Consider the following 26,816-nt stretch of genomic DNA (forward strand, 5'->3'; position numbering starts at 1 on the left):
TGCCTGTCCCATCTGTGTGCTCACGTCCAGTAGAGGGAGGGAAATTAAAGGCTGGAAAAGCAGGAATGATGCTGAGGGACGCTGTGCCCTCTTGTACGAATACACGTGTTCTACAACACAAAAACACTGGAAACATTAAAACAAGACACTGTGCCAAGCTACAGTATATGAGATCAAAACAAACAAAAAACAACAAAATGACAAAGGCAGTTAATGTCAAATGAATTAAGGCACCTTGATTAGAAAATGGAATGAGTGCGTTGAAGAAAGACAATAAAATACAGAATGTAAATCTAGTTTGTATTTCTATTTTCTCAGATCATCACTAAGCAAACTGCCACTTCTGATTAATCCTGATTGAACATCTCTTTGTGTGTCTAGAATATATTCTATTTGTTCCCCCAAGGGGAGATAGTGAAGCAGCAGCACTAACAGCGGTGAGGTATTCTGTATTCAGTATAATGTTTAGCACAGGAGACCTCAGGCTTTCTCAGAACCATATTTTATGTATTTCTTTTTTATTTATTCCAGTTTCATAAAAACAAACAAATTAGATAATGTGGATGGGGAGTCTGGGATTAATTTTGAAGCAGCTGATTACTCTGTGTGTGTGTGTGTGTGTGTGTGTCTTGGGATAATTGTGTCTGGGACCATGTCTAAAAAGCCTTCAGGCTTTACTGCAGTCTGGGAGATAGAAATACTCCCCACTCCTCCTCCTCCTCCTCCCCCCATACCCGTTTCCACCCATCCTCCCAAATGCTCACTCATTCTGTCTTTTCACATTTTCCTGTTGTCTAGAAGAAAAAGTTGTTCTTTAACCAGTGTCTTCTTTCCTCTTTCCATCACTTACCACATATGCTTCTCTCTTTCTCACACCTTCCTTTTCTCCCCGTTTTATGCAGTCCTCCCTCTTTCTATTCTCATCTATTTCCTTCCTCTCTGATGTGAATCTGATCAAACTGCTGAGTGTGCAATTTGCTGAATTCTTCATTTTGCGAAAATGGACATCAGGAGTGCAAGGTATACAGAACACATTTTAATGCCAAAACCTCACCAGCAGATGAAGCCAGTATTTTAACAAAATTTGTTAAAGATTACTTGTTGACTACTAAAGTCATCTTTACAACGGTACAAAACAATAAATACCTTGAGTTGAAGGTGAATAAGAATGCAAATAATATTTTAAATGAACAATTGCTGCTCAACTTTAAAGCCATCAGCACTCCTGCTAAAGTGCAAATTATTTATTACTGTTTCATTAGTGTCTCCTCTAATGATCAGTGGATGGCAGTGTGTGCAGACTGCCAGCCAGGAAATTGACAAACAAAAAAGGACAAATTTTCAGGTTTGGTCCTAAATCCTAAGCATTACTACAACTACTCCCAATGATACACAGCAAGCATATGCAAACTGAGAGTAAGGGGAAAGTACGAAAGTATCCCAGCTGGTAACATAACTGTAAGGAGATTGATTTTATTTCACTGAACTTGAGACACCTGTTTGAGTTGGATTATTTCTTTTGATTTGAACATTTTTGCAGAACAAATTGCAGGAGCTGAATAGGAGAGAACAGGTTGCCTGCTAACTTGCTTTATTCAGCTCTTGCTTATCTGCTTATCAGATTCTAGTCTCATTCTCATCCACGTGACTGTTACTATCATGAAGTAATTTGCCTGTCAGTAGCTGTCTGTGTAATTTCCTGTCATAAATCCAGGTCAGTTGTCCAGCATTATTTATGGGAATTAAGTGAGTCTATTCCAGGACCCTGATCAGGTCCAGGCCGATTCGGCCCCTCTGAGGGTCCACATTTAGAACCCGGACCTCCACCCGTTCCCCGGGTCCCAGAGCCAGGCTGCGGCGGCGCTGTCTGACAGGGAGTTTGTCTGGGGTGATGTATTTCTTGTGGATAAGGCCCGAGCGGCCAACACCGATATCGACAAAAGCACCGAACAGAGCTGTGTTGTCCACCCGGCCCGTCAGCACTGTTCCCACCCGCAGATCGCTCATTGACACAATGCCCCGCTTAAAGTCCTCCTGCCCAAAATCTGGAGATAGCAAAAAGAGAGAAATATCAAAAAAAATGAGGGAGCTGAGAGGGAGTCAGGTATGGGTGGCAGCTAGCACAAATGTTTGGGAGGAGAGAAGGGAAAGGGGATGCAGAAAGCACGGGGCGGGGCAGAAATGACAAATAGATATTAGATTTCAAGCAGCAACCCAATACTTGTGCCTGCATACTTCCACATTTCTCAGCATTCAATTCTACCCCACTTTCCACTTGGTCTGTTCATAAGAGAGATCTTTTTCCTTTCTGTAGCATTAACACAAACAAGGAAGGCTCGCACCCCAGGAAATAGTCCGGTCCAATTATCCTCCCCACAGCACTGATTTCATGTGGTAGCCTCGGCCCATCTGTTTACTCAGCTGAGCACTGGCTAGGACGCCAAGCGTAATGTGCTGCAACCGAATAGGGCCAACCTGAGAATGAACCTTGAAGCTGTGTTCCTTAATTTTAGGAGGAGTTAGCCAGCACTGACTGGGTATCCGTCCTTGACTTTTTTCCCTGTCCACATGAAATTGTATGAAAAAGGAAAGCCTGGTAATAAGGCATGGAAATTATTTTGTATTTAACTGACAAGACTGGAAATCAGACATTAATTGTAAAAATACTTTACAAACCCAAGCTCATTCATTTTCTTTTTTTGGCAGTTGTTTTGCATGAGAACACTAAGCCAAGTAACCTTGTCTTATCTTTCTTTATGATTTAGGACAAAGCTAATTACCGGATTCTTTTTCCTGAATTGATCATTCTTAAGATCGATGCTGTCCAACAACACAGTCTGCAGGACCGATCACACTCAGTCAGAAACATACTGGCTGCATTGTTGGGCTACAGGGAGGAATCCCCAACACTGTCAGATCCTATCAAGTTACACTGCCAGGACATGCCTATTATAATAAAGACACAAGAAAAGTCAGTGTGTGTTTTAACTGGCAAAGCAGCCAAAGAACTGGACAAATACCAGTTCAACCTTCTATCAGTGGGACCAATAAATGGTCAGGGGACCAATAAAAGACATTAAAAGACTGAGAGAAGTTACTGCGACTGAAAGGTTGCAGATAAGTGCCGTCTATGAAATTTTATACGATTCAAAAACACTAAGATTTTTGTACACAAATATGCTTAGTACTAACACATGTATGACCTTAGAAGTAAGAGTTTGTGTTTTCTGTGGTTTTTCTTGTATAAAAAGAGGAGGGTGATGAACATAAACACATGTGTATAAGTGATGTATTAGATTGTGAAAGGAATCAAATAAACCATGTAGAAAATGTTGAGTTTAAATGGATAAATATGCTGTATTTTTTCCTCCTGCTGATATATTTCTATTCTTGTTTTACTTAAGAGTAAATTCTACGTATATATTTATTTATTTTCTTACTTACATATTATTTACTTCCATATTGATTTGTACTCAAAAAATGAGTACATATCAATATTTCAGCATGACCGCGAGTGGCGGGAGTCTTACTTTGTCGTATGTCGAACCCAGGAGGCTGCGTGATGCCATCTATGATGAGTTTGAGGGTCTCAACTGTGGTGTCCACTGTCCTGGCCAGTTCCTCGATACTGCTGGCCCTAACCTTGCTCTCCACACACTGTTGTAGGCCTGCACTCCCAATCTGGTCTGCACTCCCACCAACAATGGACAGAAATCTAGAAAAAAAAGAGTAAAACACATAGCATAGAGTGTGAAAATTCAACTTTTAAAACTTCAAACTTTAAAACTGACAGCAAATAAACAAGATAAACTATTTGTATGTTTTGTGAACACAAACAGTGTCTGTATTTGCTAGCAAGAGACAAAGCGTTCATAAGGGAGTTTAATACAGATTGTTGTAGTTGGTCTAAAGCACAAGCACCATATTCCTGGCCGACTGAAGGACAGACCCTGGTCTATGAGGGATGGCGTAAGAGAGAAGCAAAGAGGAAAGGATGGAGGGAGGGTGAAAAGGGATGACTGGAAAGAATGATGAGGAAAGGAAAAGTGTTACTGTTAAAAATAACAGAAGATAAAAGATAAGAAAAGCCAAGAAGCAGGGAGGAGGGAGAGAAAAGCTAAGCTAATGCAGGTAAAGTGAGTGGGTGCTGGGGGAAAGGAGGGAGGCTAGGAGAGGTGTGGGAGTAATTACAAGTAAAGCCATGAGCTGCTAAGGCGGGGCTTTCTGTTCTAAAAGCACATACAAGCACACATACATGCATTTATTTAACCCCCTATTAAATCAGGTAAATCCACAGTGGGCTGTAAACACTCTGACACCTTGTCTCATGAAACTGCCTCCACTTTCCTAAGGTTGGACTGTTTGTCCATCTGTCAACTGCCTGGAAAAATCTCCCTCTATCACTTTATTCTAGCAGGATGTCCCACCTCCAAAATGTCTAGACAGTCAGTCAGGTTGCACCACTTAAAATTAACTGAGCCTGGAATTTAAATCCAAACTAATTAGCTAGTCTAAATTCTAAATAGACTTTTAAAGCCTAAGTAACAAATGGGGTTGCGGAAAAATATGGGATGCCTGTGTCGGTGTGAGTATTGTACGTACTGTATATATTATTTACAGTAGGCACTTTCCACAGCTGGTGATAGATGTGAATGCATTTGCCTCTATGTGTGGACCAGCTGGGTAGCGTCCATGATGGATGTCGCTCACTGGCAGCCTGACGCCAAACAGACTCCGCAGCTGTCCCCCCCATGATGGACAGAACAGGTGGACGCACACATACAAGAACATACACACACGCGAAGTTGATTCATACACAATGTTGTTCAGAAATGCTCATTTGGCAGTGGCAGGGACAGTGCGGATGTAACGGGACACGGCTTGTGTACAAACTATGTATGAGACAGCTGTGAGCGGAGAGGCCCCTGCCAGCAAAGTCACCGTCTACCATCCAAAAGGGGGAGACAAGAGGAATCAATCCCTCAACACCAGCAAGCCAGATCAGTACAAAATAGAAGTTGAGTATGTGCCAGAAATGGCTTAGTGGTGAGGAAACAGCACCTTTGGACTAAAATGGATGCCTGCCTAACACTAGGATCTTCTTCGCTGTGTCTCCATAGGCTTCTTAGCTTTCCAACCATATATCTTTTTACAGGAAAAGAAATACTTGCGTCTTGGTGGCCTAGTGGTATAAGGCGCATACCACATAGCCCCGATGGGTTGAATCCAGCCTGAGACCTCCCATCTCTCTTTTTCCTCTCTTACATACAATATCTCCCCTCTCTCTAGACTCTCAAAAGTGTTGGGTGTTTAGCTTTAGCACTCACTGGAGTATAGAATTTTGCTTAAAAAGTCATATTTTTCCCTTACTGAAGTGCAGCAAGCAAAAGTATATCATAAATCAGATTTTTCGCTCCCTAACAGACATCCACAGAGTGACTTATCTAACTGGAAATGTAGAAAAAGCAGTGTATGGCAATATTACGATCAGTGCCACTGAGGATTTCAATCAAGCTTTCCTGCTCTTGTCCAATGAGGAAGAGCTCCATACTTTTCTCAGTGGATACCCACTAATAGCAGAGAGAATAGAACCTCAAACCATTCAAACATCGGACCTCTAAACATAAGAGCACACAGATCTGAGCGGGGACAGATCAGCAGTTTCAAGACTGAATTTAGGAACATCCCTTTAAGTGGCAAAAAATATAGAGGAGAGGAGAAGTTTTGGTGGGTTCTACTTTCAGGTGTGTGTGTGTCTGTGTGTGTGTGTCTGTGTGTGCATGTGCGTGGTCTTGCCCATCTCATTTTTCCAAGGGTATGTTAGTATTTAAGGGGTACCAGCAGCCCAGAGGCCTCCACCACTGTTGGGTTCATACTCCTATAATTACTACCAACACCGAGTGTGTGTGTGTGTGAGAGAGAGAGAGAATGTGGTGATGGGTGGGCTAGGATTTAGATTTTATCCAGGCCCACAGCAAGAACCCACTCTGTCTTGTATTATAGAAATATTGGGCCCCGACTGTTACATATCAGAGAAGTATTCGTCACAGAGTGGACCCCCTCTGTCTCATATCAGAGTGATACTGTATTTTTCATGGAATGGACCCAGCTGCCTAACAACAATATGCTTCATTGATATTTTGATGTGAAATACTGTAACAGAGTAGATCCTCTACAGCTGAATATTAACATTCCTTAGAGAAAAGTTTCAGCGTTACATATCAGATATTTTTTTAGGCAAACATATCCCACTATTTCTGAAACTGAGGTGGGCAAATTGTGTCCTTGTGTGTGTGTGTGTGTGTGTGTGTGTGTGTGTGTGTGTGTGTGTGTGTGTGTGTGTGTTGTATATGGTTTCAAAAAGGGGGTGATGTGTGGGTTGTGAGCAGTAATGGAGGATCCAGTTTCACTAATGTGATGAACATGATATTCCTTATACACCATGAAGAGACAGACAGACACTCACTCACTCACACACACAAACAGCATTCCTCGACAATCCTCCCTTCAGCCCCCTGTTTTCATCGGTTGTAGGTGAGGACGTGAGAAGAGCAGCGAGGCATCTCAGTGATGCCCTAACATCTAACGCTCACTGAGACTTTCATTTAGTGAGGGGTCAAATGTGCCCCATTAGTGACTCTAAAGAAGAGTGTTTTCAAAATAAAATTCACTTTCAAAATGTAACACTGACTTGCTTGCATGACACAAAGGGGGAAAAAGTCGTAAACAGTTTACTGCAATATGTTTTTATTTTAAGATCAAATTAAACCATTACTTCTTCTATGAATGACATCAAAAGTCACAAAGACAGCAAGCTTCTTTCTTAAACAGATAAGTCAACGTGTAAGATTATAACCGTTATGTTGAGGGAAAATGTAAATGACCCCAAGAAGTTTGTGCTTTTAATGCATTTGACATATTGTTCTTATAGCGTTTCCTGTGAACACGGAAGTTTGGAGTTGTTTGGAGTAAAGGAAGGAAGTAAAAATGGTGCAAATAAGACGGAGTGAAAGTAACAGTAACGGAGCACGGGGAGATTAACAAGCGTAGTAAGCTGGAACAGGAGTTTAGCTCCAGTCGAGAGTGGCAACAAGGTATATTGGATTATTAGTGTTTATTTTGTGAATTAGCTATCTTCTCAAGACTCACAGAGTTCACTTTATTAATTTGCATTTTTGTTTGTTTAATCTTTGTTTAGCTCTTACATGGTCTATGAACTACAAGAAAGTTGAATAAAGGACATTAGACCATCAGCCCAGGCTTAACTACTCATTTTTCAGCTGGGACGCTACAGATTATGTGATGAGACAGCCAAACCAGCCTCAATTATACACACATACATACGAGCACGATGGTGTATTGTGCAGAAGCCTGACGTACCCTCTGATGCAAAGCTTAGCGGCAGATGATTTATTTTCCATTGCATCAAAACTACACCACACCATCTAAATTCCAAGGAACAGCAAGTGCTGACGTGCATGACTTTTCCTGCATGTCATCAGACCTCATCCCCACTTATCATCATTAAAAAAGGGATGTGACACACTGTAAAACCACGAGACACACTTTGGGATCTTCTAAAATATTTGCTCTTCATATTCTGCAAGAGTTTGTGAAATTGAGACTATAAAAAAAATATCTGTGCAAGCACGTGAGAAATGAATTTGCACTGAAGTGAGTAAATTGCCAGACGTGGATTATATGATAGTCATAACAAAGGATACAGTATTTGCCAACACAGTGCGAAGAATACTGAACAGCAGGAAAAGTAGAAAAGCAGAGAATGATAAGTGGTGGTGGTGAAAAACAGGAGAAAGATTCAATGATGGAGAGGGAAAAAAATGGGTAAGGGGCAAGATTGGTGGTTTTCTACCACTTATGCCACCTACTTTGTAAATGTAGGATATTTAGTGTACAAATACAGCAGTCAAAATATGAGAGAGCAGAGCAAAGCAAAACATTCAGACTTATCAAAAAGGTAGACTTACACAGTCAGTCTCTCTGCCCCAGATTACATTTTTACCAGTATTCCTAAAATTCAACTGAACTAAATGGGATAGAGACTTTTTTTCTGTTTTAACTGTCAAACTTAATTGTTAAAAGTAATATTTCAAATTAAAATTCAACAGCAGATAAAACAATCGGTTTAACTTTAGCCCTGACTGAAGAGGAAGACAATTAAATTGGGACACACACACGGACACGGACACACGGACACACGGACTCTCTCTGTCTGACCGGTGTGAGTAATGGTGACTGACATTTAAGAAAGCCTCATTAGACCAGCAGCATTTGGGTACCTTACTGAGCTGTGATAAACACCACTAAGGAAGAAAGACAGACAGTGAAAAAGAGGACTGGATGGATGGATGGATGGATGAGAAAGAGAAAGGTGTTTGCACAGAAAAAAAAAAAGAATAGTAACAGAAAATGAAACAGAAATAGAAGGGGAGTTGATTTGTCTTTTTTTCTTAACAGCTCTTTGATTGACAACAGTACAGTACAGTCTATGCTGAACACACAGACACCCACAAACACACATGGTCACTTAGTTGAAGTAGGAAAGATACATAAAAACATACAAGCTTCCCATACAAGCTCCATCAATCTATTTTCACACATGTGCACATAGAGACACACATGCTCACACACATGTACTGAGGCCATTAAAGGCGCATCAACATGAGGGGAGCGATGCTTAGAGCCTCTAGTGTCAGAACGTATGTAGACTAAACACAGTTGAGTGACTACAGCTGTGGGAGAGAGGGCTCGCTCTATACCACACACACACACACACACACACACACACACACACACGGACAAGACGTATAAGTCTTAGGCAGATGCACAATGTGCTTTTGATATCAGCATCAGCACCGCTAACAATCATTTCTCACACAAGGACACACACACACAAACACACAGCAACACAGACATACACACATACAAAGCCAACGCCTCCTCTCTTGTATCCCATGTCTGTGTAAATCAAATCCGAGGCCTCCACCACCATAACCAGCCCCATATGAGACGGTGTCAAAATCAACTCCATCTTAGCCCGAACATGCTTTGGCCAGTGGGGTAGGCTGCCGCGCAAGTGTGTGTGTGTGTCTGTGTGTTTGCATGTTTGTGTGTACTGTACCTCTGTGCCACATGGTAGGACTCTGGGTGTATACAGGTCTGGTCAAGGGGGTCAAATGAGGTTGGTATGTTGACGCAAGCTTTTCCTTTGCCCTTCTTAGCTGCTGGTTTCTCTGGTGCTGCGGATGGAGGGTGAGGTGAGGATGTGGCACTGTTTTGACAAGAAAGACCGACATTTTACATTCATGAGGAAGTCCAAGTACTAGAGAGCCCTCGTATCAAAACAAGGGGGGGTCAATTCAACAAATAAAAAAAAAATTTCCTCCTTAGCTAAGAATCCTTCTTAGCTAATTTTGTTTGCACCACTCACTGTATTAAAATTTCAACAGCAAAGTGCCTGTCTAGAAACAGTGTTTTTGTTACTCTGGATAATCCAGATAATCCTGTCAACATTTATTCAGTACTATTTCAGAGCTATACTTCCAGAGTCTTAAAGTCTGTGGATCAGCCAGAGTAACTGACTCCGTATATTGCACATTCAACTACATACACTGTAAATGCTTTCATTGCATCTGTGAATTTTGCTGTTATTTCTTTGCACTAGAACTTTACATTCATAATTTACATATGTATGTACTGAATACTGTAAATTGCGTGTTTATCTAAATTTAGATATATGTTTTTATCTTTGACCTACTTTATTTTCTATTCTTATCTTTAATTTAGTTTTGTGTGTGTGTGTGTGTGTGTGTGTGTGACATGGACAGGGCTACAACTGCTTTTCATTGTGAAATCCTGTAGTTTAAAAGTAAGTTTAAGGCTTTGAGCAACACAAATGAAATTCCAGTGAGGTAATCTCAGACAAGTATATCTCAAAACCTGGGAAAATTCAATCTGAACTACTTGTTTAGCTAGATAACACTAAATGTGAAATAATGTTTTTCTGCCATTTGTGCAAGCTGACCCTTTAATAAGAACATACGAGTGTGTACCTATGTAGGGTTTGCGGGTTGATTCTAATGAAGCCAGCACACTGCTGGTAGCTCTTGGGCCCCATGCCTTTGACCAGTTTCAGTTGCTCCCTGTTGATGAAGGGACCATTTTGCTCTCTCCACTCTGCAATACTCCTCGCCCTGCCCGCATTTAGGCCTGCTACATGCCTTGGAGACAAAACAATAAATGAAAAGGGAAAAAGCAACACAACACATCATCTGTTAATCAATATCATTTCTGGAAGTTTATTTGAGGTCTGTATATTAATTTCTGAGGTCCCTGTTCTGCATGCTGATGTGTTCCTCACATTAACGTGAGGGTAAACCACAGGTTAGCTTCATTATAAGATACACTGTAACTACACAATACTCTGTAGCACTTGCTTTCCATGCGGTGCATGACAGATTTCTACAATACACACAGAGCAGATTATGCAGAATGCAACCTGGGATTTAAACAGGCAATAGCAACATTGGCAAGGGACACACATGAGCCAATATCTGATGTGTGTATTTGTCCAGTTTTTGGCCGAGCAATGATGGGAGGTGAGTTGAAACTCAATTAGGTCTGCTCTGTTAATGTCCACAGTGACTCACTCACACTAAAACACACAGCAATGTCAACACTCTACATAATACCTCAGTCATCAACACGTCTGTGTGTGTTTAACGTGTGTATGCATGTATGTGTAGCAAAACCTCTGGCAGGGATGGAAAAAGCTCACTTGCAGAGCAGACAGGTAAACAGATGACCTGATGCCTGCCCTGCAACTCATGCCAGCTCATTTTATACTGTTTGTAACTAATATGTGTGTGTATGAATATATCAAATTTGTGCACTTCATGTACTTTTAAATCATGTGTATGTCTACTGCACTTGCTGCTCTGTATTCTACCAAAGATATTATGAATATGTACATTTCTATGTGTGTTACAGTGTGTGTGTGTGTGTGTGTGTGTGTGTGTGTGTCTACCTTGCTAATGTGTGTTGATTGCAGTCAGCCTAGTAAGTGAGGCCAGGGTGTGAAGCATTAGTCTCAACAGAAAGCTGGCAGGCCATTTGTGTGTGTGTGTGTGTGTGTGTGTGTGTGTGTGTGTGTGTGTGTGTGTGTGTGTGTGTGTGTGTGTGTATATCAAGCATGCGCCTATGCATGAGTGTGAATGAAGCTTTGCCATGTTGTGACTGCTAAGGGAAAGTATGTCAGAGGTCTAAGCCCTACTTCATCTGTTTCACAATTTGCATGTGTGTATGTAGGAGAGAGTGCTGCTGTGCACACACGCAATTGGTTGTGTATATATGGATCTTTATGTGTCGCCTACCTCATCAGTGTCTCGGAGCAGATGTTGATGTCAACTCCCACGAAGCTCACACACTCCTGCACCACACTGTCCAGTGCTGCTTTCAGAGCTCCAGCTGACACATCATGCTAGAAACACATATTTAGCAAACCCACACGCACATTTACACACAGGAGACAGACAGAAAGACACAAACAGACAAGAGGTGTCAAGACGAAAGTTGCATTAGCAGAGAAAACAACATTAGATTACTGTTTTCATCAGTTGCACAGGGAGAAAACACTCTGAAACACATACAAACATATGGCATATGATCACTCTTAAAGCATTTTAGTGGTTTAAGATTTTTATAATCTTTTAGAGATGGACTCACAGTAAACAGTGGTAGAAAAAACAAAAAAAAAATTGTATTCTAAAGCTAATACTGCTGCCTTTGCCTGTTACATTGCTGTAATTTGTCATCATATTTAAACATGTCTATCCAATATGTTTTATTGTGAGCTTTTAAATGGACTTAAGATAATCATGTTCTGTTTATATAATCCCCATGCTGTATATTTTTTCACCATTATATTCCATTTTTACTATATACTACTATTTGGTCCTGTGCAGGCACAATTTCCCCTGAGGGGGTAATTAAAATTCCATCCTCAAACAGATAAACAGCAGCAGAGACGGTTAGCAATAAAAAACCTGACAAACTGAGAGGGAGATTTGATCGACAAGTAGTACGGCAACTAAAACGCAGACAGAAAAAGCAGGAGAGAGAAGGAGAGGCGAAGGGAAACTAGACACAGAGAATGTTTAGTTTGGCTTGTCAGCTATCTCTCGCTCTCTCTCTTGCTAACACAGCACTCTCATTAGTGTAGCTCGCTGTCGAGAAAGATCCTCCAAATGAACTTTTCACACTTCTCAACCATCAGCCAATCAACCATTAATCAGGATGTATTTTCCAAAAGTACATGAATCTTTTTCCTAATAAGGAGCAGGTGGGACAGCCAAGGAGAGGAGACCAGACGAGCGGTTGAATGTAACATAAAGCAACATGTCAAATGAAATTTTTGCAAATATCAAATGACAAAATATTACCAAAAATAAACTTGATCTAAACAAAACACCAAAATAAAATTTAAGATATTCTAAGAGGTCCAGCCCCAAGACAAACAGAAGCCCTGGGCTGCTGGAGGGGGCCAAAAACCAAGGAGTTCAGCTGGAGACTGATGTCTCAGCAATTGCTCAAGGATTAGATAGCAGTCTAAACTAGACTACTGTTGGGGTATACTTTTCTATGTGTGTGTGTGTGTGTGTGTCAATATGACTGAGACTGGCATGAGCTGTCCTGTAACATGATCAAGCTGTGACAAACACTGGCGTGTAAATGGATAACAACAATGCCAGCTAGCAAGCGCATCCTTCTCTGTCGGCAATAACAAGACAGATGAGGGAGGGAGGGAGGGAGAGGTATGTACAGGCGAAAGAACACATGGGACATAGGTCACATGGGACTTTGGCTTGGCCATCTAACTCAATGCACAGGTTCAGTACTGAACTATATTCACAAGTACAATCCATTTTTATGAATGAAACAATCATTGGTATGATTGGTATGGCATGTACAAGCTGTTGGTATGTTCCTATTATTACCTGAAAGACATGAGATTAGCATACTATGTGTTAATAATCAATAATAATCAAGGCACAGCTGAGAAGGAGAAAATACTCTCACCTCAATTACTTTTACTCACTTACATGTAAGAAGATCTAAAACTATTCACATTTTTTTCATTATTTAAGAAGATGTCATTGCATGGATTGGGGGCAATATAGGATGCTCAGTTTGGGTCTTGTACGCTGCCCAAAGCAGTCACCCAGAGGGGCATGTTATCAGTCTGAAACTGTGTTACAAGATTTCACTCAGGTATTTTTCAGAACTGCCAAAGCAAATAACTTCCACTCCATTTAACGGCTGTCAACAAGTATTATAATTACAGGATGAGCACATGTGGATGATTAAACATACTTCACGGATTAGATACTGACATGACATCCCTCCTCTCAACATCGCATCTTGGCAATATGAATATGATGAAAATATTTTGAAGTAATGCATTCAATATGTTTAATCTAGGAATTTAATGTAAATGAATAAGCATTGTAAGTTTTACGCTGAAATGACATAACAGAACTGAGCATAAATGAATGTGAAATCAGACAACTGAATCGGAATCATTAATAATCATTAATCATTTAAGAAACACTTCATTGCTGTAAAGAAACACCAATGCTGGCATTTTGCCCAATTACCCAAGATTCATGTATTTAATGAATCTGTTGTACTTTAAGTTTCAGGTTTCAAGTGTTGAATGAATTACTGTAGCATCCGCAACACAACAGTTAATTTAAATTGTGTGTATTGGATTATAAACACTGTGATTCAGCAGAGGTGAAGACGGATAAAAACAGTAGGAGCAATGGAGAGACAGCACAGCACCCCTGGTGACTCCTCATGTGACCTGCAGTCTGATTCTTAGTGGACAGGCAGAGGCATTTCTGAGACAATAAAAATAATTTTCCAAACAATAAGCAGTTCCCATAAAACTACGACTGAAAGATTTATGATTTTCCGGCGAGAGGATATAAAGGAAAGTGACGGAGATAGTCAGAGGAGAGAGGAAATCACCTGTAATGTCACACCGGAGAAGAATGTTTTCACACGAGAAAGGTGGAGGTGTGCGAGGCAGTGTGAGTTTTAATCTGCAGTAAAACCCTAATTAATGTGTTCTCACATTCTTCTTGAAACCCTATAGAGGTGGGAGCAGCATGAGAGGTTTTCAGGTATTGTAACTGCTAACACAGAGGGTGCACGTGTAGCTCAGTGCATCGCATCTCTGCTCAATTACAGATTGGGAAAAGCTGAACTGAAACTGTAGCTTTACTTTAATAAGTATTTACTTTTTTCCAAAGAAGTGAAGAAAAAAAAAAAAAAAAAGCCACAATCACACAGGTGACAAACACCAGACCAAATGTTTCTGGTCCCAACACAGTCCTCGCCAAGTTGGGTTTTTTTAAGCAAAGTCTACCCAATGCAAATATTTTATTCCAAATGACTAGTGTTTTTAATGTTGACCTGAACAACACTTGAATTTTATTTAACAACCCTGTGTTGTATTGTGCATAATACATGTTAACTGTTAGCAGAGTATGTATTTATGTCTGTATGTACAGTATGTGTATACAGTTTTAAAGTTAATGGTTTCCTGCGAAGCACACTGTGTTTTCCATGAAATGTGCTCTACTGTAAAAATAAAGTTTTACTTGCTTGCTGATGATTTTATAATGATTTGCTAAAAGACAAGAAGTTCAGGATTAACTTCTGCGGCATAGAGTGCCTTCGTTCACTTTGCAAAAACAAAACTTACAGTCGTGTTAGGTTAAATGTTATCCAGAGCATTGTAAACGGCCTGTTTTAAATATCATTTATTACCAAAAGAAAAAATACTGCACAAATTAGCAAAGGTGATGTCAGCGAGCTGGGAAATAACTCAAGTTTCTTCATCCTTCATTTATCACGTGTATGTTGCAAAACCCAGCTATGTATCATAAAATCACATTAGCATGTCTGGCTTTCATACTTCACTTCAAATTTACCCCCAGCCAACCACTAGCTGAGGCCAAGACTAGATTTCTAAACCAGATGTGAAAAGCTACATTTGTCAATTCTTGTATTGTAAATAGATGCTACTGGCTGATCTGGTTCAAAGATGAGTCTGACCTTAGCTGACCACTGCTACTCATTGAAAATGTATTGTTATACATGCAAATATGAAGTAAAAACAATCATAAAAATGCTGCCCAAACACACAAGACAGAAAGTAAAGGGGAAAAAAACTGAAGAAAAACAGGACAATCAAGCAAAACAACAGACATAGATTTAGAAAAGCGCATCTTTGGCACCAACAGCGATGATATACTGTGCCAGAGTCGGAGTGGAAGAGAGTAACTGTTACAGAAAACAAGCAAGTTCTGCTCTATTAAACATACTTACACACAGTCTAGTGTGTGTGTGTGCGTGTGTGTGTGTGTGTGTGTGTGTGTGTGTGTGTGTGTGTGTGTGTGTGTGTGTGTGTGTGTGTGTGTGTGTGTGTGTGTGTGAGTGTGTGAGTGTGTGTGTGTGTCTGTCCTGACATCCAGACAGCAGAGGCCCTCATGGTGCTCTACTCAGTTTACAGTGGCACTAAGTGCACCAATGGAGCATGTCGTTCTGTATCTTTCTTTCTCTCAGTGCATGTATCCCTTTTTTCTCCCCCTTGTTTTCATTAATCTCACCTAGAGGTAAACAGGATAATGGATGTCACAACTGCAACTCACAAAACGCAGAATTACCATCTTCGCCATCATTTATTTTTTCAGATGACTCTGTGGCATTCACAGACATGCTACCATCCACTTTCAGAAATCACCTCCACTCCCCCATCTCTTCCCATTGCACGGACCCCCAAACCTCAAAATCATCCAGAGCAAATGGACTGGATCCCTATGTGTGAAGGTCATGTTTGGATTGGCCGGAAACCAGCTGAAGCCAGCCAACCAATACGCAAGAACAAAGTGCTTCTGTCTGCACCTCGAGTACTTAAATGCTGCTGAGTTACCGCATGTCAATCAGAGATAGATAGAGAAAAGCAGAGTGGTGAGAAATACAGAGCAGGAGAGAAAGACAGAAAATGAAAACAAGCCTCTTTGTGAGTTATTTTGCTGAGAACCTGAAAAACATTAATATCCTTTTCTCTGATACAGAAACACATACAGGTTTCTTTTTTAAACACAAAGTATGTACTGTGAATAATCTAAATCCAAAAATTATAAATATAGCAGACGAGAAAGTGAGAGAGCCAGAGAGGAAATAGGGAGGTGAAGCAGCTGCAGTGAGTTGAGGTGTTGACTAACAAAGATCTTCAGACTGACAGCAGGCGAAATGCCATTTAAGAATGATGCCACTAAGAGACTGGCAACTGGAATCATGCTGGAGCCAGAATGGCTGCTAGTACCAAGAGCCTGAGGACAGTAAATAATGGAAGGACAACTGTAAGAGGATCACTGTAGGATCAAAGGGCATTCGGCCTCAGACATTGGGAAAATTTGGGTTATTTTTAATCTTTATTTTCTTTTCATGTGGGGTCCAGCAGCTAGTGGGATTCCTCACCCACGATTTAACAATCAGGTTGATGCAAGTTACTATTAGTCTGATATAAACACAATACACATTTTGATGAATTTAGTGTATTTTGAGGAGATTCCTTCATTATTAAATTCAAAGGCATGTTGATTTTCAGTATGGTAGTTTTCTTTGGCAATGGTTGAACACATTCCAGAAGTACTCAGAAATTTCTACATGAGTGTGACCGAAAAACACTCAACTTCCACCGTGAAGTCACCTGCTGTATGAATGTTTCCGGATTTGAGTACTGGTAAGCCTCACTTGAGAAAAGCTGTCAATGCTAGCAAGGAGCCGAAAAATGTGCCCACATGCAGTGTTTTCATAAGAAACAACTTTACAAAATATTGGTACAAGTGACAAGTGAAGCTGCAGGGGAGATTGTTCACAGGAGGAGAGAGACAGAAAGGGGCATCTGAACTCCCATAATCCTATGCAGTATGTAACTCCAGTCCTCTGGCTATAGATGTAGTGGCTTTCATGAGAGGAAAGAGTAGAAGCTGAAATCGTCCTGAGAAATGTTAGGAGTTTGCTTTAATTCTGAAGCTAAAATGTTTATGACTTCTGAAAAGAAAAAAAATAGAGGCCAGGATTTGAGGTGTATTCTCTCCAAATGTGTGCTTCATTGTCTTTGTGTGTGACAACACAGTGAAACTTCTACTTGACATATTTCACTCTCAGATAATCAATAGATAAACTAACAGGGTGCCTGAGGTTATCTGCAGGTCATGTGCTCCTTGACTGACAGCTTCGATAAAAGCCTCTGAGACCTCAAGCTGTATACAATTCCAAGCTCGTAGGCCTAGCGCAGAGTTTGTATGTATGTATGTGTATGTGCGTGTGTGTGCGTGCGTGAATAGGTGCATAGTTAAATACCAGTTGTAAATCAGCAGCTGAAAGTGATATGACAGCATGGAGATGGTTTTATGTTTTTCCAACACCTTTCACAAATGTCTAATGGCTATTTCTCAACTTCCTGCAAAACAATCACGCGCGCGCACACACACACTACCTGAGGGACTGCACAGCAGAGCATGAGAAAATAAAAACAGAGTAAGGTTCAAGCTGGGTACAGGAAGTCCAAATGACACACTGACTTGAGCAGGATTTCTGACTTAGAATAAAATAAGTTAAGGCAAAAAGAAAAAGGAAAGAGGGTTTTCCCAGTAATGTAAGCTCAGACCGGCCGATTTCAGATCATCATTCTAAACATCCAAAATACGCTTTTCATAGTACTTCTTAACTTTTTGATATCTTGTTTCACCATCCTGATAATAACCTGATTGATCTTATTTTACACTGTAAATATCTATGTTTTATCCTTCAACCACTGGTTACATTTCATTCCTTATAAACCATGTGACAACCTTGGTATTACATGCTACCCAAAAAAATAAAGGTTTACTTACTACAAACTTTACTGCTGAAACACAAACATCCTCACTCAATATAAACTGTACAGCACTAGAATTAGCAGCCTGACATGACAACAGCCGGTAAATGTTTTCTAAATTGTTGATTAAGTAGAGAATTGGCATGGGCCTACTTAGATCCATTATACCAGCGAAGATACAAGTTTGACTCATCTCCCAACCTCACTCAACACACAAACACACTGACACATGCTGTGACACACCTAAGGGAAATAATTAAAATAGTAGCAGATAATGTTTGCACCGATCAAGCCTTTAAGAGTTCTTTTTTCCCACACCTCAGAACTGTGGGGAGGAACTATCAATCACTGTCAGCCCTCCATTTCTTGCTGTCCTTCCCTCTCTCAGCTCTGTCTGCTCCTGTCTCCCCTGTGGGCATTACCATTCAAGAGTGAAACATTGCACGCTCAAGTGCACACGTACACATTTGCACGGCTGTGCAGTCACAAAGCACTATGGGCATAGCAGCTTTGGTGTGAAAAGTGACATCACTTGCACTAGCTGTAGGTGAACGCCTCAAAGTCTTCTGACAAGTCAATGGACACATGCCAGAAGTTACCATTGACCTGGCTGGCACTAAAGATAAATGTACGTTGTCAAAGGAAAAGCCCATCAACTCACCTGTGGAAATATAAAAATAACATTTTGAAATGAAACAGCTTAACATCCTTTTTCCACAAGGTCTTAAAAACGATAATTTGGCATGCAACGCCATTCTATAGGCAGATTTTTCATAAATATGCTGATATCTGCAGGTGTGTCACCACACAACTGCAGCACAGAAATGCCAAAGATATATTTTTTTGGTTAATATATTGCTATTAGTTTTTTTTTCCATGACTCTAATTGGTCTTTGCGGTTGCAGTTTCCTCGCCTGACCAGACCCTTAATTTCCTGACCACATTCGGATTCTTTGCTTCAGACCAATGACACCGTGGTCCCTTCAGCAACATCTGATGCTATCTTCTATAGTGTTTGCAGTGCATGTCCACAATACATGTTCTGCCACTTGAACGAGAGAAGAAAATACGGCATGAAAGGAAAGCAGAGGAAGGGGGAGTCATTGAATGAAAACCAAGAAACTTTTATCAAAAAGATGTGAGAGAGAGTGAGAAAGAACATTTGAAAGAGGTGAGGGAAAGAGTGACAGTTTCTTTAATATCCGGCTTGTGGGCAATGTTTTCTTACGCAGCAGTGTGTGTCTCTGTGTGTATTTTCCAGTAGCAGTTAGTTTCACAGCACTGGGAATTACCCAGCTGTCAACAGACCATAGGAACGTAAAGACCTGATTGACAGATGAAGGAGCTGTGCGAAGGCCACACCCACTAACTGGCTAAAGGACACAAGACTCCTGAAATTCTGGACCTTAAAATGTATGTATGTATGATTTATCTCAAACCTGTAGTATCAGTAGCCTGTTAAAAGTGTTGTACTGCACTATAGGTAACCATTAATATTAAAAAAAAAAAGTGTTAAAAGACATATATCTGGCAAACTTAGTATCCAGAAAAACCTGTCAGCCAGTGGTGTTGTAGTGAAAACAGTGTTCCCACACCAACAGTTACATCCAATCTGATTTTAATGGGCCTCACTTTTTTAGCCCTCAGCTCATTTCCTCCTTTCTTCCAGAGCTGTCACTCACTGGGTCAGCAGAGGGGGAGAGAAAGAGAGCACGCTGTGCCAGCTGTCTAGAGTTACATCTGCCCTTATGCTTTTTGGGTCTAATGGCAATAAACCTTCAGAAAACTCAAAATGCCATGAATCACACAAAAGAACTTGCAAGAAAAAAAAACACACGTATGCATGAGTGCACTTTTCTCACCCTCATTCTCCCGTATATACATTCACGCATAGACTTATACAAATGTATACACACACCATGCAAGCAAGCACGCAAGCACACACACACACACACACACACACACACACACACACACACACACACTTAACCCTTAGACTCTGAAAAGGGATGGGGTTGACAGTGTGTACATGTGTGTGTGTGTGTGTGTGTGTGTTTGTGTGAGCTGACATGCAGGTCAAAGTGATGTCCAATATCCTATCTGTCAGCACCCAGAGTTTATTTACCTGGTTACATTATCATTTGTTGACCTAGTCACATGATCTGAGAGCGGGGGGTGCAGAACCTCAGCCACCCCAGGGAGCCCAGTCAGGACGTGATGAGAGACACCGGCCTGTGACCCAACACATTCAGCCACACATTCGTGAGCACAAGCACTTGCACAATACGACCTCCTCCTTTCTTTCAAATTTCCACTTTACCTCCCTCACCCTTAAAGTTCCCCATCATAACTTTGACATTTGTCACCCTCTGCTGTCCTTTTTTAACCTCCTCTCCTTGTCTTCATCCTCTCATTTAGAGTGGTTGTCAATTGGGAATTTCTCTTTACACTGTTGGATTCCCTTTCTTGGTTGCTATGTCAGCCAACACCAACAAAATGGCAATGCTCTTACACACCCTGCATGTCAGATGCTAAACAGTTTGACATTGAGGAAATTTATGTTAGCTACAGTTACATGCTGTGAATAATTAGCTTAGTGTGCAAGAGGAGCATCCTATCAGTAATCCTAATGTATAGAGCTTCCCTCAATCCCTGCACTTCATTACCACCACAGCAGAAACAGTAGTCCATGATTATTAGTTGATCAACAAAATAGTTATTAACAACAATTTTGATAATAGATTAATTGTTAGTCGCTTCTTATCAAGCAAATGATCCAAATGTTCTGATTCTAGCCTCTGAGTTCTGAAGATTTTCTGCTTTTCTCATCATTGTGGACTAAAAAAGTGTGAAAAACGCCTTTTTAACCATAGAAACTAAGTGAAAAAATAAGATTAATCAATCATGACAATAATCATTTGTTGCTGCCCAATCATTAAGTGCCTTGCTATTATCTAACCACTGCATTACTTACTAATTCAAATGGCTGCCTCAGATAAAGCTGCCAGTCTGATCATTTGTCCTTATTCTAGTTGCCCTCGTCATCCTGAATCCTTTTTGTTTTGTTGCTATGTCCATTCTCTCATACCCTTTTCCCCATAACCTACCATATATGGAGAATATTGCTTTAATAGCTGGTGTAAATAGTAGACAGGCTGACCTAATGCTTGTTTTGCCTTTGTCACACAATTGCACATACACAAGCAATGAACAAAATCAACACTGAGCTAACTGTTGTTTCATCTGCACACACACTTGAACACAAATGGACCAAGAGTGGCAAGCACACTAGAAAAAATGTCCAAACATACGTCATGCCTGATTCCCTTTAATTCAATTAGCTGTCATCCGTAGCATCATCTGTTGACACAGACCTAAGCCAAGTTCATCTGCTTCCATGCTTGCCTCTTCTTGCTGAACCTGTTTAAGTTTTTCTCATTTGTGCTGTCGCATCTTCAATCTCTCACTCACATTCGCTTTATGCGTCAAGTTGCAATTTCTGCCCTTTGTTTTGGCTTAAATGCAAAAGTAAAACCTAAAATCAGCAAGAAGTCTGAGTGAAAATAATCAAAACTAACAGCAGACTGAAGCATTCTGTACATACTGTGTTTTAGGGAGACAGACAAGTATAATTTTTTAATGTTTAGTTTCAGTTTTTGTTGTGAAATACTGTGGTTGTAAGGAGTTGTAATGTTTAATGTTCTCTTCCCTTCACTACTCTTATTCCCTCTGTGAATGGTAGTTGTGTGTTGGTTAATTAAGATAGTAATGTTGCCATTTTTGACAAAGCTCTATTAAAAAGACAATAATGCTTAAACAAATAAGAGAAGAAAGAGGGAAATTTAAAAATACATATGCCGTATGCTTGCTGTTTCAGAGCAAGTAAATAACAATACAGCTGTCGGTGCTATAATAATATGAATGCAAGCGAACAAACATGGCCTATTGCCACGCACACACACACACACTCTGCTCTTTGCTTCAGTCTAACTCACAGCAGATGTTCCAGTGGCCAGGGACAAGAAACGCTCATCCACATGAACAACACACACACACTTACCTGGTATGTTCCGATGCCTATGTGTTTAGGATCAATTTTCACAAGCTCAGCGAGTGGATCTTGGACACGTCTTCCTATGGACACTGTTGACACACACACACACACACAGGGGAAACAAACATGAGATTGTATATCTCATGACATTCTGTGGTTTGTGTTTTTCATGAACTTGCTATCTGAATACACTTATTGAATATGCAAATCAATATCATTCATAATTACTGAATATGCAAATTGCCTGCATATTATCACGCTGGCCTGAGGGCAGGCCAAACCTAATTGTCATTCCTACACCCCCTATAATAATAATGATAATAATTAAAGCTGGCTTTCAACTGGAGACTTTGCACCTGTCATTTAGCTTCCTGATAGATGGTGCAGCCGTGAACCTTTAAACCTGTGCACACTGGCACACGGAGCCAAATGTAGCACACAAATAAACACACGCAGTCTGTATCCACCAAAGTAGGGTTTGCTTTTAACGATGGAGTCTGTAAGGTTTCAGCCTGCTGCTGCACATGAAGCCAAATGTCTTTTCCATGAATATGCTGGCAGAGCTCTGTGACAAGGAGAAAAATTACAAACAACCTTACTCACATACTCTTACTCCATAATACATGACATCACCGCCCAACACACACACACACGCACACACACACACAGGGAGAGCATAACAACCAAATTACTGCTCAAATGTATGTCCTTGTGAAAGACAAAGGACGTGGCAGCTCTGAGTTGTTGTTATTTTCAAAGTTGGAACGACGGTCATATATTTCAGAAAATAACTACTGGTTTGAGTTTGATCAAGAAATACGTGCATCAAATCTATGCTTCTCATACAAACTATATGATGAATTAAGAAATGACAGAACACAGTTTGTCTCCCTTCCTGTCCCTCCTGTGCTGCTGCTTGCTGCCGCTGTATGTGTGCATTATGTACATGTTTGAATTTCAGTGGTCAGCGGTGTAGTGCACTGCATGACACGTTTCAGACTTAGATCTCTGAGGCGGAACAGGCAGACAAAGAGAAAGAGCAGGATGGGATGCAACAGAGGGAGTATGTCTGGAATCAATGGCTCGGCTCTCCTCTCCTCTCTCTCCTCTGGCTGTGGTGGGAGGCTGCTGCCTGAGATAATATTTAGACAGGGATGGAGTTTCAACCCTCCAATACGCTTTCAATCTATTCTGTCTCTGACTCTCTCTGAGAGCAGCCGATTTGTAAATGGAGTCCAGCATAACTCATCAGCACTTAGTGAAAGTTTATGAGCCAAATCCAGTACTACAAAAATGGGAAGCAATGAAGAAAGCAAAGCAAGGGAGGAAGGCCCCTTTCAGACACAGACACATCGCTCAGGAGAACTGGAAGAATGTGACGTTGAGGCATTTAAGGCTAGCTGTAATGTGGCTCCACTGAATTTGTAGCAGGGTAAGAGGTGAATAAGTCTGATCAAAATAGTTCTGCTTTTGAGAAGATACAATATGGATTGCATATCATACTGCAACAGGGCATCAGTGAGTGACAGATCTGTTTCTCGGACTAATTTTTCTTTGTGGCCACTATCAACTAATCTGTTACCCTGTCTTAAATCGAAGATGAGCACAGAAGCAAGCTGCACACAAAAACAGTCCTCTTAAAGAATGGCTGAAATATGGCCTATCACCACTAGGTGTCCCTAGATTCCTCAACAATAGATGGCGCAGACAGAAGGTGCCTTTAACACACAGTTCCCAACATGCTGTGTTATATTATCATTTAGGCAGAAACACACACACACACACCCCAAAGGTAAAACACACAAACACTCTTGTCGCCACATGTGACTGTAACCATAGTGTCCTGGCTCAGCACCCCCTCTTTTTGTATCCATCCAAAGTCAAAAGCTGTAGACTTTTCATGGCTTTCATTAGGGGTATAAATATGGCTCTCCGCGGCTCTCAGTGCTGCTGACCACAGGAAACTAGTGAGGAATAATCCAGCCTTGCTTGATTTATGGCTTTTATAGAGGAAGTCTGCTGGAAACATTGGTTCTCCAAAACTCTGTGCGATTGTTTTTATTCTGCTGTGTTTTCAGTGATGTAGCATATGGACATGCATAAAGAATAGCAATGCCAGAAATTCATTGATAGTGTGACAATACTGTATGTTTACTGTAAATTAAAATGTGTGGGAGAATTTTCTGACAGAAATTTAGAAGACTGCTTGCATTAATCAAATTTCTTTAAGGCTGCTCACATTATACAATGAATTGTGATTTGTTAGTATGTAAAAAACAGAACATTTAGTGGTTGTTTTCAACTTGTCCCCATCTGTATTATCATCTCTTGGTGTTAAACCAAACATCAAAAAATAAAGTAGCATAACAATGGTCCATACTGGTCCATGGGGGTGTCTAGTGTGTTAATAAGCAATTCACTATTGGAGATGAAACAACTAAACTGAACTCAATTTCCTATAATGTTCTTTATGATTGTAAACTCATTATCTTTAGGCTTTATCTATTTATTGGCAAAACAATGAATCAAGAAAATAAGCAACAGTTTAAACAACTATTAAAATAACCCTTAGCTGTACTCATACACACAGTGTCTTTCACAACACCAGTAACGTTGACAAAGGCCCACTAAAAGCATGGCCAAGAACAACAATAATGGCCAGTGTACCTGCACTCCTGAGGTTGGGATCCAAGTCTGGCATCTCTTTGACCGCCTCAGGACTGACACTGTAGATGGAAGCTCCTGCCTCATTGGTTATACTGGGGGAAAGAAAGGGAAAGAAAGAAAGACAGGGATGAGGATGAGGGAAAGAGAAAAAGGGAGGGGGAGTTGATCACTGTTTGAAAGGCATAATGGCAACACTCTTAAGAATCTGGATCTTAAATAATCTAAAATAATTTTGTAACGCCTTTAGGATTTCCTATTCAACTGACTGGTGGTAGGTGAAAAGAACTACATGGATCCCTATTCCATATATGAACCACTGGCTTAGTATGTGACCACGAACATATTCAGAATAAGTATCTTAGTGAGGTAACTGAGTGATATAAATGTGCCCACTTAAAAGTATGGCAGTGATTAAGAGTGGATTAACAGCATCTGTTTTTCTCCAAATGTTGTTTAGAGTATGACCAGCTTTTCACACTGAAACGACTGGCAGTTTATCACACACACAACCAATCCACTCTGTCATCTGCAATGCACTCGCCATTTATGTGACACTACTGCCATCTAGAGGTCATTTGAGTGTACTGAACAGTGTTTCCCAAAACCGGCTCATTATCAGGCCTCTGCAGAGCTTGATGATGAGCTGATCATTTGTTGGAGCAGAGAAACATCTAAAACCTGCAGGGCCTCCAGGAGCAGGACTGGAAAACTCCGATCTAGAATATAATTGTCATGAGTCAGACTGAGAAATAGGTGTATGACTCTATGACTGATTTTAAAACTTAACTGTCCACCAACATTTTTGAGGTTAAATAATTGGCACCGCAGTTGCTGAATTGAAAGGTTTGTCTCTGTGGTGTGTGTGTCGTGTTTCTACAGACACTGCCTGCTGCCACAAACACATCACTGGCATTCCACCGTTAACGAAGAAACATTTTTCAACATCAATCGTGGTACATAAAAATGTAAAGATGAATGCACGTGTATAATGTTTGTCCTACTTCTACCTGAGATATTTTCTACCTGAGGCGGATGTTGGTGGAATGTTTAGGTGAAAAGAAACATTTCTGAAAGTACAATGACATAAAACGAGGGACAGGCTTAACCAATTTAATTAACCAGCTAACAACTTGGTTGTACGAGCTAGCGTTCAAGTCAAATGTTGAAGTAGGGATTGCAAAAGTGACTGTTATACCTTCATTCCTAATAATTATTCATTTTTGTGTTGTTTAGTTTAATGTACATTTTAGTGCCCTATAATTATAAAACTATTTAGACATAATTTTAGAATCTGTTTAAGTTAATACTAAAGCTGTATATTCCTGTGAACAGATGACAGGCTGGAATTTACGATCATTAGTAAATTATGTCTTTAATTCAGCTGGAATTTCTGCATTATTGGAGTTTTTAACATCTACATTTTGAGAATGAAGAAGGAGAACAGATTCTACGTGGTAACAAATGACCATTTCCCATGTTAATGTATTCAGTCTCAAGTAGGCCGCTTATCATCCATCACTACACAGACAGCATGGTGGTACAACAAAGCCACTGATACCCGTGTTAATGCTGCTGACATACAACTGAAGCTGTCATCTTGTTTAGTCCTTCTATTCTCTCGGGTGGAAGGAGAGAGGGAGGGAGGGAGGGAGAAAGGGAGAAAAGGGGGCTTTTTCCTCAAGGCTGACCAATATGACAAGGGGGTCAGCACCACCCCAATGTCCACAACTCAGAATGAGGCCTTCTTTGGTACACGCTCACTCTCACACACACACACACACACACACACACACGCAATCCCAGAGGCCTGGACCGTGCCACAACAACCTTGCCAATTACAAGTATCTTGTTAATGAGGAGTGGCAGAGGCCTTCTGATGAGAATCACATTTAAATGAACTTGTCCTCCCTCCCTCTTTTTCCCATCCTCTCTATTCACCCCATCCTCCGCCTCACTGTTCTTTTTGTCAGCTCCACATCTATCGTGCTGACAGCTGACATATCGCCATAGTGACAAACAAGCACTGGCACATGACCTTCAAGGAGGTCATAGCAGAGCTGGCCATTACCCTGACACACACTGTCTCACGCACACAAAGACACACACACACACATTAAT

At 40.7% G+C, this 26,816-nt stretch overlaps 1 protein-coding gene across 1 annotated transcript in view; it reads right to left on the reverse strand.

The window, feature by feature from the left end:
* Positions 1-1,125: 1,125 nt before the first annotated feature.
* Positions 1,126-26,816, reverse strand: part of srbd1 (S1 RNA binding domain 1) — a 47,745-nt gene continuing 22,054 nt past the window's right edge. Inside the window, exons 15-21 of the mRNA XM_070841166.1 lie at positions 24,699-24,790; positions 22,038-22,120; positions 11,394-11,500; positions 10,074-10,241; positions 9,143-9,292; positions 3,531-3,715; positions 1,126-2,045 (exon numbers count right to left, since the gene is read on the reverse strand). Coding sequence (XP_070697267.1) covers positions 1,753-2,045; positions 3,531-3,715; positions 9,143-9,292; positions 10,074-10,241; positions 11,394-11,500; positions 22,038-22,120; positions 24,699-24,790 — 1,078 coding nt within the window. The 3' untranslated portion in view covers positions 1,126-1,752. The remainder of the gene's footprint in view (positions 2,046-3,530; positions 3,716-9,142; positions 9,293-10,073; positions 10,242-11,393; positions 11,501-22,037; positions 22,121-24,698; positions 24,791-26,816) is intronic.

This window comes from Pempheris klunzingeri, chromosome 12 (assembly GCF_042242105.1).
Source record: "Pempheris klunzingeri isolate RE-2024b chromosome 12, fPemKlu1.hap1, whole genome shotgun sequence".
Lineage (NCBI taxonomy): Eukaryota > Metazoa > Chordata > Actinopteri > Acropomatiformes > Pempheridae > Pempheris > Pempheris klunzingeri.